The sequence below is a fragment of the Vespa mandarinia genome, unplaced genomic scaffold, assembly GCF_050613455.1.
Source record: "Vespa mandarinia isolate Hongniang unplaced genomic scaffold, ASM5061345v1 scaffold_58, whole genome shotgun sequence".
NCBI classification, from domain to species: domain Eukaryota; kingdom Metazoa; phylum Arthropoda; class Insecta; order Hymenoptera; family Vespidae; genus Vespa; species Vespa mandarinia.
In genome coordinates, this window is record NW_028197192.1 from 115,653 (window position 1) to 130,154 (window position 14,502).

At 33.4% G+C, this 14,502-nt stretch overlaps 1 protein-coding gene across 18 annotated transcripts in view; it reads left to right on the forward strand.

Annotated features, from left to right (window-relative positions):
* Nucleotides 1–14,502, forward strand: part of CaMKII (Calcium/calmodulin-dependent protein kinase II) — a 64,702-nt gene that overhangs the window by 43,381 nt on the left and 6,819 nt on the right. For 6 of the 18 annotated variants that reach the window (XM_085664429.1, XM_035875264.2, XM_035875266.2 and 3 more), the window contains exons 11-13: nucleotides 2,710–2,799; nucleotides 10,022–10,078; nucleotides 13,019–13,279. The exons of 2 other annotated variants lie outside the window; for them this stretch is intronic. In XM_085664429.1, the coding sequence (XP_085520555.1) occupies nucleotides 2,710–2,799; nucleotides 10,022–10,078; nucleotides 13,019–13,279 (408 nt within the window). The remainder of the gene's footprint in view (nucleotides 1–2,709; nucleotides 2,800–10,021; nucleotides 10,079–13,018; nucleotides 13,280–14,502) is intronic. 10 more of the 18 variants (XM_085664433.1, XM_035875272.2, XM_035875276.2 and 7 more) reach the window with 3 other exon arrangements.

Sequence of the window (14,502 nt, forward strand, 5' to 3'; positions counted from 1 at the left end):
ATAACGATTTAAGTTGTAAGTAATTGTTGCACGGATTTTCTTCAGTCGTTACATCAGCGACTACTTTAAGAGAATGCTATTTACTAAATCTCTTGGAGTCTCCAAACTTCTTAGTTTCAAACTTTAGAGAGAACGTAACAAATGTTTCTCATTCTCTCTCTCTCTCTCTCTCTTTCCCCCTTTCTTTCTCTCTTTCTACTTTTCTTTTTATTTTCTTGCTGTTCGAAAGCAGGAAACAAGATGGCGAAATTCGACGATCAAACTTCAATCAAAAGAGAAAGATAAAAGATGAAGGATACAAATGTACAACCTGGTATCATTTAATCTCACTAATTATTTATCTTCTTAAACTGAGAAAGTTTCGAAAAATTGCCAACTGTCTCTCTCTTTCTATTTATCTTTCCCCACTTTTCTTCGAATTTTTCAGAATGAAACGAGATAATGAATATATTTGTATTACGACAAAAAGATTAGGTTAGAAGAGATTAATTCCAATTTCAATTTATCCGTCCGCATAAAATTGGGAGAACGTATAGAAGTCCGATCGCAAATCATAAAAATAATGAAGGAAGACAAACATAATCCATTCTATACCATTAATTTTTTTCATATATGTATATATATATATACTTTTGTCTTTTTCTTTCTTTCTTTCTTTCTTTCTTTCTTTCTTTCTCTCTTTCTTTCATTCATTCATTCATTCATTCATTCATATGTTCATTCTTTTTCTTCTTCTTCCGACAAAGGTACTCTATTTTTGATTTGACACGAAGCGGGTCGGAGGTGCTGTGCTAATCACACGATCGAAAGTCTTGTGTAACTTTGTCGACGTGCTATCTGTTTGACAAGATGGCAAAAGTGATTTAAATGAACAATTTTTATCACGTGACGACAAAACAATTTTTATACACTACGAAACCGATTTTCGACAAGCTGAGTTATTTTTTTGCCTTGTCTTTCTTTCTTCTTTTCTTTTTATCTTTCTTACTTTCTTTTCTTTTTTTTTTTCTTTTTTTCTTTTTATTACTTTAATCTTCGCTTCGACGAATTAAATCCGCTCGATCGAATTTCTGCGATTTTATTCTATTATTTCTCTCTCTCTCTCTCTCTCTCTCTCTCTCTCTCTCTCTCTCTCTCTCTCTCTCTCTCTCTCTCTCTTTCTCTTTCTCTCTCTCATTGGTCTTTCGAGTACTACTACTATGTATTACTACTTACTTAATTAGAAAGAACTTTGGTGTTTTCGTAATTTCTGTCATCTCGATCGAATCGAAAATCGAATCGATAATCGAATCGATTTAAGATATCGCAGGACTCGAATCGAGTGGGGTATCTAATACATTAGTCTCTGAATTGCATTTGGCATGCCAACGTTTTCCAATCTAATTCGTTTTTGCATTTCTACGATCTTGCCTTATTTTTTTCCCTTTTTCCTCGTTTTCTTTTTTTCCTCCCCATCTTCGCTATTTTTTCCTTTCTTCTTTTTATTTTATTTTATTTCATTTCATTTTATTTTATTTTATTTTATTTTATTTTATTTACCTTTCTTTTCTTTTTCAAATTGCTCAGGGTACGATCGAAGATTGGCTTCCTTTCTTTTTATTTGCTCTTTTCTTCTTAATATTTCTTTTCCTTTTTCGTTTTCGTTTTCCTTTCGTCTTAGCTTAGATTATTAAGATGTTTTCGCATAACTTTTACAACGAACCATACTAAATATATTCCATATAATTCGCATGTGGCTCTCGTACGGATTTAGTTTTAGTTTCTCGTAATAGTTTAAGCACGTGCCTCTTGCATGATTATTATTTTATAGTTACAATAATATATTCGCGAGCTTTCGAGTGAGTTCCTTTTAATGGGAGCTATCCCGAATAAAGACAAATGTTTATTCAAGTTCCAGATACATGGCATTGGAATCATGAAAGCTATCTTGATAGCTTAGACAAAAAATACAATTGCATGATAAACATATATATATATATAGATGATTGAGCATGTTTGTTTTTTTCACTTCCGTTTTTGTGTAATTTTGTGTCTCTCTCTCTCTCTCTCTCGCTCTCTCTCTCTTTCTCTCTCTCGCTCGCTCTCTTTCTATCTCTCTTCTCCTATCTATTACATTTCCTTCCTTCTTAGCTTTCTACGGACACCCTTTTCTATCTTTTGAACCTCTGTTATAGTCGATACACAATATTACATTGTTCTTGAAAATTACAAATTTTTTCTTGCTTTTAACGGTAAAAGAGTAAAATAATAAATAAATAAAAGAATTTACAATAGTCCCAGAAAAATCTTACTCGTTTTCATTTTCTTTTTAAATTCACACATAAGTATTGTCTATGCTCGAAGATGGCAACGTTTTAATACGTTACATTTTTCTTTCAAGAAAGAAACAAAAATTATCTCGTCTGTTTCGCGATGGAAAAAAAAAAAAAACACAAAAAAAAAGCAAAAGAAAAAAGCTATATTCCTCTTTTTTATTTTTCTCCTAATTTCCTTAATTTGTTTGTTCTTTTCGTCCAACTTTCTCTCTCTCTCTCTCTCTCTCTCTCTCTCTCTCTCTCTCTTTCTCTTTCGCTCTCTCGCTCTCTCGCTCTTACACTATCTCTCTATCTTTTTTTCGTTGGTTGTTTCTTAAAAATAATAAAAATTTGTCGAGAAATTCGTACTGAGAACGTCCAATGTCGATTTATTGAAACGCTCTGCGCACTCCAGGTCGAAGCATCATCACGAAGAAGGGCGATGGTTCTCAGGTGAAGGAATCCACCGATAGCAGCACAACGATCGAGGATGACGATGTCAAAGGTAAGAAATTCGTTTCCTTCTTTGTGCTCTCCATCTATCCCGATAAAAAAAGTATCGTTATAAATTATTCAATGTACATGTCTATACGGCGTGTATATCTGTTAGATACATATACCTAAAAGGTATATACCTTACATACAGATACGTATATCTTTTTTTTTTTTACGATTAATTGATAAAAGAGTGCACGAAGAAGAAGAAACTCCCAAAATATAATTATATATATTTATTCATGATTTTTTGAAGAAACACATATCATCGTTGATTATTATCTATTTCATACATACATATATATATATATGTGTGTGTATGTATGTGTATATGTATGTAAATACGATAAATGAGAAATATGATCGCTTGATCAAACGTCGATTTTTTTTTTTTTTTTTTTTTTTACTTAATCACTTCGAAGAACATACTCTACGAATTTAATGAGAAATACAATCTTAAAGATCCTACGATACCAACTGGATTTATTTAATGTAGATTAAAAAAAAAAGAAAAAAGGATAAAGAGTAAAGAAAAGGAACGTACTGCGACACGTGCACGCACTTTGATTCGTTATTGAAACAGATCATGATCTTTGATTATCACGTGCAAATCGGTAACTCGATCTGTAGTTACAACGATTAACGAGTTGTCATTCGGAATTTTGTTTAATTTTTTGTTTAATTTTTTTTTTGTAATATATTTTCTTTTTTTATTTATTTCTTTTTTTTTTTTTTCTTTTTTTTAAATTAAACATAGAAATACTAATATCTCTCGAAGAATTCGTCGAATGGCAACGCGTTAATGATATCTCCTTATTGTTTTCCCCGTTCCAATTCCTCAACTGTTACAATTTTACTAATACAGTTATTTAGATCTCAGAGATTCGTTCAGCGAGTACCGATTTTCGAGAAAAATACATTCTTTAATATTTTCTCTCGAATTATATTTATCTGATCAAGTAAAAAAAAAAAAAAAAGAAACGAAAGAAAAAAGAAAAAGAATTCATGAGAATTCCACAGGATAGGCCATCCATCATTTTAGTTACAAAGGATCTTGTAATTATACAAATGAGAATCCATCGTGCATGCCGTCACCCTCTCGCCCCAAATCCATTAACTTAAATAAAAGATGAATCATCTTTGTTAACCTTGTACATATTCATATGTTAAGGTAGATTATAATAGTTTTGTACTCGTCGAATTATTATTTCTTGTAAGATTTATTTAAAAAAAAAAAAGAAAAAAGAAAAGAAAAAAAAAACGGAACAAAAAAGAAAACAAGAAAGTAATGATGGATACGGTGGCCTGTCCCAATTTGTTGCCGTTGCAGCTACTGCACTTGAAATTTACTGCTTAACGAATCTCTACGTTGATAATTGAGGGTTGCGAGAAAAACACGAATAAAAAATTCGTCCGTAATCCCTCCTCCCTCCCTCGTAATTGTATATGCGGATATATCGAGAACGTTTTCTTCCCTCAAAAGTATTTTATCGTAGAGTAATCGATTTGTTTCCCTCCCTCCCTCCCTCCCTCCTCCTCCTACTACTACTAACTCCTATTCCTATTCACCGTTTCTAAAGTTTCTCCTTGTAATCGACGAACACGTACACGGACAATTCCTTATTCCTCTCTAATTTCTAAATCATTATATATGTATATGTATATATACATATATATATATATACATATACATATACATATATATATATATATACGCATACATCTCTCTCTCTCTCTTTCTTTTACTCATTCTATCTTATTTCCCATCTCCTTCCATATCTCTTCGTTCCTTCGAATACTTCATGACTCTCGATAATGTTCTTGAAAGCATCGTGCATTCTCAAACTTGCTCCTCTCGATCGCTCGCTATTATTGATCGTCGTGTTACACGCTCTTTGACACATTTACATGTTGGAAAGTTGTTTTTGAATTCGTGAGCGCTGGTAGGCATTTTGTTGTGGCAGACACCCGCTTAACGGCAAGGTTTTACTTAACAATACTCGTTATATATCGCGACAGATAGAGAAATTCGATCGAATTGAAAAAAGGGAACAAAAGGGAGCAAAATACAAAAAAAAAAAAAAAGAAAAAAGCAAAGAAAAAGAAAACTCCAAAAAAATTGACGAAAAGAAAAATAAATAAGAAAAATCGATAAATAAATGAAGGAGACATTGTATATAGTGCAGGCTCGTATCCATGACTGACACGCACGTCTTATTATTTATTTAAAGAATTCAAATTAATAAAAATAACTAGACGACAATCTCCGTTCGATCAATTTCGCATTGTTGTTTATTCCATTTCTCTCGGCAAGTTTTCGCAAGCACGCACGGTCATCAACGTTCGTAGTATACTTGGGATTTTGGTTCTAATATCTATCTAATGTATCTATCTATCTATCTATCTATATATATATATATATATATATATATATATACATATACATTCACATATATACTTGTTTTGTTTCTTTTTATTTATTTTTTAATGGAATTGACTCGTCTATTTATTTTTTGGTCTCTGTCAATCTTTCTCTTTCTCTCGATATATATATATATATATATATATATATATATATATATATATACATATATATATATACATATATATATATAAGTATATTATACGTAGTAGTCGAAGGAAGAATTTTAGCGCGTATAATGATCTCACGATTGAGAATCCTTTGCGTGCATGCATCCTAGGCATTCCTTCATCCCGTACACAGTATGCCAGATGAATTTCATTTGCTTTTAAGCGCCAGGCACCGCATCATAACGCGTCTACGCACTTCACTTACTCCTTTTACGAGCTTCGACGAATTATCGAAGTCAAGGAGGAGACGGATGAATAACCTTTTTCAATGGAGATGATCCTATTAAAAAAAATAAATAAATAAAGAGGCGCAAATCTAGACTTTCTGAAAGAATAAGAGAATTTATTCAGAAATCGATAACACGTGGAAGATGGGAGGATAATTTAAATCTTCGGCGAATAGAATCCTCTTTTTTTTGTCAATTATTTTTCTCTTTCTTTCTTTATTTTTTTCTTTCTTTCTTTCTTCCATTCTTTCTGTATTTTTTCTTCTTTTTTTATTTTTTAGATATTAATCCTTTCTAAATACTTCAACAGGCTGTCGTGTTATGTCATGTCGTATATGTATTTACGACTATCTGGATTTTCTTGGGGAAAAAAATGATTAGAAAAATGAAAAAAAAATAGATAAAAGAAACAGGCTTATCGATCTTTCTCATTAACATATATCGAATATGATAGCGATGTCTGGCTTGCATATATATATATATATATATATATATATATATATATATATATATACATATGTATATATTTCCGTGTGTTGTAAAATTCGTGGGAATTTTGCAGCACTAATACAGTGGATCGAGAATGCGAACCGTGAGTAAACATCGAAAGTACAGTAACTTTGCGAACGTCAAAATTTTGACGATGTTTTTAATTAGCGAATATTATAGCAAATGTTATATCACGCTGTAGTTAGTTAACGGCGCCGTTTCAGAGCCATAGAGATATGTATTTAAATAATATATTCGTCAAGCTCGCGTGTTCGGACACGTTTTGAAAAATGAAACATTTTTTTATCTTTCCTTTTTCTATAATTACAATTTATTTACAATATAATGTTAGAATATCTGTTGAATAATTTTCCAATGTAATCGATAGATTGACGATTAATGGGGGATCACAAAGTATAGAATAAAAAAATTTCAACTCGAATCGTTCCGATCCAACGCGGTTTATATAGACGATTAAAATTTCATTACTGTTATGAGAAAATGCAATTAGCATGTTCGTAATAAGTTTATCGTTTCTGCAATGGCGCCATTAAATTCTCGGATATTTTCTTTCTTTTTTTTTTTTAAAGTAACATGGTACGAGCCGCGAATATAAATTTCACCTAAACTACTACCACCACTATCAGCTACAAGCCGGAATTCCTTCGTCGAGTAGTAATATGTTTGTAGGTTTAGCAGCAATTTAGCGAGTATTAGCGAGTATTAGATCTGATTCGATAAAAGATATTACATATTAAACGAATATCGTTCTTGAACGAAAAGAAAGAAAATCTTGAAACGAAACAATTTATAATCCGTGATAATAAAATTTTTTGCAATTTTCTTTCTTTCTTTTTTTTTTTTTTTTCTTTCGTCCAAATTCTACGAGAAAAATTATTAAATGGATTGAGTCTTGTTAGCGACATTAGTTATATATCTAATATTAATAATAGCTTTTTCATGTTTGCTTTTATAGACAAAATTTAGACGCGGATTACGTGTAAACGTATGAACTAGCATACGAATCGTGCAATGTGAATATGATTCGTTGTTTAAGGAAGAGAAAAAAAAAGTGGACAATCCGTATCGATCAATCGCAACCTCTAGTTTTGATCTATCAAAATTGTTTCTATTAAACGGTGAATGCAATATATCTGTTAGTTTCGTCGTTGCCGATGTTAGATCCGACGATTAGACGTATGTAGGTATGTACGTAGGTATGTATATAGCGTTAGATGTTCGCCGGTAGCCACGATATGGCGAACGCATCCTATATATTCCTTTTTTTTTTTTCTTGATTCCCACTCCCCCCTCCCATAACTTATGTGCACTCGATATAATCAATCTCTTGTTTCCAATTTGTTTATTATATTTTCTACGTGTCTCCTTTTTTTCGTCTTTTTTTCTTTCTTCTTTTTTTTTTTCTTCTTTACAAATCAGTCGCAACAATCTTGTTCGTTGCACTTCTACCCAGTTGCACTGAGTATTATACGTCGATCCCTATAAAATATTTTTCACACATTTCAATTAATATTCAAATGATAAACCAAACCCCTCTTTTCCTAGCATCGATTTATACGACAGCATACACGATCCCTCTCTTAATCTTTTGCCTCTCTCTTTTTCTCTATTTATCTATCTATCTTTCCCTTTCTTTGATCACAAATCTCAACGCGATGCAAAATCTTAATCGTCTCTCGACGTCCCTTCAAAAAATATGCACGCGAGCATTATTTCTGTTTACGTTCTATAGCATATTCGATCGTCAAATTCGGTTTTATGGATTTATGAATACCTGGCACCAAATTCCCTACACGGAATGATCGACCAAAAAAAAAAAGAAAAGAAATCGTACGTCCCTTTGACTGCTTCCTTTTGATCTCTTCGATCTCTCTTTCGTTTCTATTTCTCTCTCTCTCTCTCTCTCTCTCTCTCTCTCTTATTTTTATTGTTTTTTAATGTTCCTTTTAATCATTACTCTCTCACATTTCTCTTGAACTGTACCGCTTTGTCGTTCGTCAGCCAGTGTACGTTAATTATGACGATGGATCGTAGCAATGCATGCGCTTTGTCCCATGTTCTTGCACGTCCATTTAAAATGTCCATATGTCCAAAGGAAATGCCTGGCTATTACCTCTTGCCAATGCATCGTACACTATGTATTCTACTTATTGCATTTAAGTGTTACAAACTCTACCTACTGCAAATGTATATATATATATATATATTTGAATGGTCATTTAACGTTGGCAAATATCAACTGTATATATATATATATATATATATATATATATATATATATACACATATATACAGTTGATGTTTGCCAATGTTAAATGACCATTCAAATATATGCATCGTCCTTAGCGAGAACGTTTTCTTCGTCGTTTCTTTTGTTGTTATAGTAAAAAGTCGTCGTCAATGTGTATGTATGTATATATTTATGTATATACATGGATGTATGTATGTACGTAGATATATGTGGTGCACGTTTGGTACCGATTGGAAGTTGAAAATTATTTTATTTTGACTTGTTATGAATAAGGAACGAATGTTATATACGAATTAGTTAAACGCAAAGTTAAACTTTATAAAATTGATATTGTAATGTAAAGGCGAGATAACAAAAAAAAAAGAAAAATGAAAACAAAATGATCGAGCTCATTCGTTCTTTATTAATTGACATGGTTTCTAAATCTACCTTCTCTTATAACCGAGAATCATGCAATTTCCGACATTATGAATGGAAAGTCTTGCACGTTTTTTCTTCTTCTTCTTCCTCTCTCTTTTTTTCTATTTATTAATCACCACCTGCTCGAGTCATGATCTATTCATGACGCATCGAGAGATCCGCACGATCGCTAAAAGTGCGCTGCACCATTCCGGCACTTTCCCATAGATTTTTCTTTCTTTTTTTTTTCTATATATATACATATACATATACATTTATATATATATATGTATATGTATATATATATATATATATAAATATACAAGTAATAAATCTCAAATCAACTCTTCCAATTGGTCCATCGAATGACAAATCCTCTTCGATATATAAAGCCTAAACCGTGACCGTAACGCACGTGTCCCCATTCGCATCAGTCCTACTTTATGGAAATAAAAGAAAAATATCCAGAAATCTTGAAACTTAAAAAAAAAAAAATAAAGAAACGTTAAAATAACTAGAAAAGACAAGGATATAGAAAAAAAAAATAGAAAGAAAAAAGCAGCTGCGTATTACGTTCGCTCGTATATATATATATATATATATATATATATATATATATATATGTATATGTATACGTATGTACGAACACTCGCATAGATTTTCAATGCATTTTTGTTGACATACAAAAAAGAGATAAGAAAAGCGATTCCAACGAATACAAAAGGTTTTGTCGCTCGCCGTTTATTTGTTATCAGTGTTGCTAAAAAGCTTGATGATCGATTGGTCTCTTTGAAAAAAAAAAGGCTAAAGAAAAGTAAACGATAAGATGTTGTCATGATTTTTATAATTCTTCTCCATTCGTTTATATAAATTCTTTTTTTTTTTTGTTTCTATGTTTCTTTTTTTTTCATAGAGATCAGCGACGTCGACTCTCGTTTAAAAATTGATAATGCCAGAACGAGAATTAACTCTCGTCGGGATGCAACGAATGAAAGATAAAATATATGCAGGACATGGCTGATATATGTATATACGTAGAAAAAAGATATGTATGTATGGATACGCGTGTATATATATATACATGTGCGTATATATATATATATATATATATATATATATATATGTATCTATATATTGTCAAACAAAATAAGGAAAGAAAGAAAGAAAAGAAAAGAAAAAAAGAGACATGCGTTATGTAATTGATATCTTTATCACATATTCGTATAGGTGATGTATGTGTGTATGTTGTACAGAGGATAAGAAGGGCGGCGTCGACCGGAGCAGCACGGTCATTGCCAAAGAACCCGAAGGTAACATAATTCAAAAAATAAGAAAGACCGAGAAACGTGATCAACGTTTCGACGTCTTTCTTCTGTGTATACATATTATGTAATTATATATTTATTATGTATTATATAAGCGCATAATATATTTTTCTATTTCTTTTTCTTCTCCTTTTTTTTTCTTTTTTTTTTTTTCTTTTTTTTTTTTCTTTTTTTTTCATGCGGAACGCGCAATTCACACCATTCATCTAATTTCCATATTTTAAAATGACAATTTCATTTTTTACGAACTAACTAATCCTACTTCATTAGACGCGCGTCCAAATGAATATATGTATACATACATATATATATATATATATATATGTATATATATTATATAATGTAATGCGTGTAACACACGTGCGTGCTTTCTCCGAGTAATCGTCGCGAACACGCGTATACCTCCTTTATGAATTTTTTTTGTTACCGGCACGTTGGCACACCACCAGCGAGTGATCGCACCATTGCACATTTATATTTCATAGTGATAATATATATATATATATATATATATATATATATATATGTGTGTGTTAAATAATGTGGTTAAAAAAAAAAAAAAAGAAAAAAAAGGAGAGAAAAAAAGAAATAGAAGTATATATTTGAAAGGACGAGAAAGTGTTTCAGCGTGCCATCGAAATCATTTTTTCAAACATTTTGTATTTCGATATCATCTCTCTCTTTCTCTCTCTCTCTCTCTCTCTCTCTCTCTCTCTCTCTCATTCTTTCTCTCTTTTTCTCTCGTTTCGTCGGAAAAGGGAAAGAAAAAATCGAAAAAAAAGTTGTTCTTTTCGTTCGAAGGGATGCCGAGGGTTGATATCGAAAAAGTGTGTCCGTTTCGGAGACGAATGTTTATTTTTTTCTTCTATTTTTTTCCCCTATATTTTTTTTCTATATACATACATATATATATATATATATATATATATATATACATATACATATATATATTTATATATAGAAAGAAAAATTTTGCGTCGAGCTTCCAAATCAAGCTTTTGTTGCGCCCTGTTTGTTCCAGCTTATCCGCTAAATCGTGCGGTGGATCGACCGTCTTTCCAGACTCCTCTCTCTCTCTCTCTCTCTCTCTCTCTCTCTCTCTCTCTCTCTCTCTCTCTCTCTCTGTCTGTTTTTTTCTTCTATCTCTATCTTTCTCTTATACGCTCCTTTCAAAAAACGGACTAATAGTTTATGCTTGCCCGACTGATGATGGTCCCTCTAATCGTATCAGCGATTAATCTTTAACTTAAAACATTCGAATTTTTTGCACGAACAAATTAATGTGTCGTGTGTCCCTTCGTGCGAACTAACAAAGACTCGATATTCTTAATGCGTTATAACGAAGAATAAGGAGGACACTGATTTGTTTTTCTTACAAAAAAAAAAAAAGAAAGAAAAACGAGCAAAGCAAAAAAATTGAGTATTGAAAAATGGTTCGAGGAATTGCGTTTCTGATATAGAGAAAAAATTTTTTTTGTTTTTTCTTTATTTTTTCTTCTTTTTTTTTGTCGTATCTGAGAAACTTGTAACACATTTTTAGAATGTCACGCTCGTACGGAGCAAATGTTTTCAAATTTAATCCGGTCAATGCGCCGGGTCGGTAAAACATAGACGGACAGATCTGTCTGTCCTCTTGGCATTACATTTTGAAAATAGATCCGGAGCAGTCCGCAAAGTTCGTTCGATGGAGCAACTCGCGTTCTACGCGGTACTTTCTATGCGTTCGAAAAGTACGTATAAATCACTAGCAACGTCGTTATACTTCGCGTACGTTCCTTAATTAATCAGGAATCGTTTTCTAGTCATTCTCTCGTATCTATCTCTTTCTTATACAAACTCTCGAGATGTTCCTCTTCGAGGATAATCGAAAATGTCGATGATCGTTGACACGGCGAGCTCGTCGAAACAGGGCAACAATCACGGTGGGTCCTTTTTCTTACTCGATTCAATCCTGACATCGAGGAACCATCGATTTTTTTGATTTCGATCGATCGAAATCTTAACAAACAGACAAATCCCTTGCGTCCTCTCTACGTCGATGTCCTTCTCCTTTCGAGAAAAACGTCTTCGATTTGTTTGCTTCGACTGACGTTTCAATTTGTAGAATGGCTCCTTAATCCTTAATTCATTGTACGATAGCTAGAAAAGTTATTTATTCGCATTGACCACCGAGACTACGTTTACCTTCAAAGACTCGAGAGGGAGAGAGAAAGAGAGAGGGAGAGAGAAAACCAGTGTCAATCATGATCGAATTGAAAAGTATTTGATCTGGACGCAAGGAAGATTTTCGAATAAGAAAAGCAACGAGCGAGTACATCCGACCGATTAGATCTCTTCCTCGAGTGTACTTTGAGAAACTCGTTTTCAACCGAGCAAACGACTCGCTCGTTTTAGATAATAGTAATAGTAGTAGTAGTATCTGCTCGATTTACGATCTATTTCAAGAATGCTTTTTGTCTATTTCTCTGCGTACAAGGTCGTCGTACAAGCGAGAGAAAATCTAGATCGCGTCCAGTTAATCTTTGAAGGTTTTGGCACTGGTAACCATTCTAAACTGGCACGTGGAAATTCTAACGTGTAATATATTATTCGATCATACGTAATAATCGAATCGTAAGCCTCGTCTTCATCTCTTTCGAAACACAATGTGTTTCATTTAACGTTCATAATGGACAAACAAAAGTCGACGTCTAACGAAAGAGGAAGAATCTAGTGCTCGAACTAACACGTTCTCGATTAAAATGTTTTAAATCTATCCTCTCCCTTTATTATTAGCGATCGAAACGCGGTTATGAGACACGCCTGATCGAGGATTGGACCCGAGTTAACTCCGTCCGAGTTGTTATTTTCCTGCTTTGGCACGTTCTTCTTCGAATATATCCCTCAGATTTTAGAACGATATATTTCTGATCTCTTTAAACGAAGGATCGGGTTCCGGGGGTGGTGTAACACCGAGCAATCCAGGAGGTGCTCTTTTCTCCTTGGTAGATAGCACTACGTGCGGTCTCCTCAACAAGCAACCTACTACCAGTCAGGGCCAAGCACAGGCACAAATTCTAAATCAGAGCCAAGTTGGTTCGAGTCAAGTGACTGGTCAAGCGACGAGTCAGCCGACGGGTCAGGCTCAAGTACAGCCAACGGCCAGTCCCCTCGGATTAGCCGCTGTACTCCTTCAGGGAGCGCAAGGTAAATGCGTGTGACGTCGAGTGTGTGGCTGCTATCCACGTTACTAGAAATATCTTTTTTGTTTAACGAACAAAAAAATGATTTTTCCTGATGATGAGAAATTGTCTTCGATTAGGCGGAAGACTCAACAATGCGATAAGAAAATGTGTCAGAGGGAGAGAGAGAGAGAAAACGGCTTTATCCCTTTATTATGCGGACGGATCAAAGACTTACTTTAGGACAGCTCCTTTCATATCGCACGATAATAGAGTTTTACTATAATATGCCTTTGAAAATTAGCCTTAGCGACGTAGCTTTTAAGTTGTGTTCATTAGACCCCAAGCGTTAGGATAGTTTCGTATTTTACGAGTGCGTTAGAAGGAAAACCGCGATAACGTCGACGAACGAAGACGTTCGTTTGTTCCTGATGTTTTAGAGATATACCTACGTATGTACGTACGTTCCACGTCGTGGCGTAACGTTTCAGAATTATTGTAGGATAAAAGATGATGAACGTTGCTTGCGAAATGGCGACGATGAATATGTCGCATTAGGCTACGCCACGGCTCGCTCCTCCTCACGTTTATGGACGTCGTAGAGAGAATTCATGGTAAGAAAGATGATTTCGTGTTTGACTTTTATAAAGCACATCCCTTAGAATCGAAGCATGACTTGATTTTCCACGCACACGCAGTCATTCGAATCACATTATCCTTAGATCGAATCTAACGACGAGTTTGATTTTTCCTCTTCTTCTTCTTTTTTTTTTCTCTTTTCTTTTCTTTATCATTACTTCTCACGTTAAACGACGACTCGAGAATTTCGAGCGACGGACTAAGGAAAGTAAGTAGACATTGGACCTTACGTTGTTCCACTAATTTCTAATTATATCCACACGCACGCCCATATTATGTCGAAGCGCACAAAAGAAGTTTCTAAGCACGTAGTTTCTACGTAGATGGTATCGTCCTTTGTCGAATCACACGAGCACTCACCTTATCACGACATCACTCGCAAACCCTCGATCCTCGAGTACTGTCCGCTTTTTCGGTACTGTCTGATATATATATATATATATATATATATATATATATACATATATATATATATATATACATATATATACATACATGGCAATTAATCGTAAGAATAATACACTTTACATCGTTTATCCGTCAACATACATAATCGTATTTTTCTTCTTTAACATTTTGTTGAACGTGTGGTGTGTATCGTACCATGCG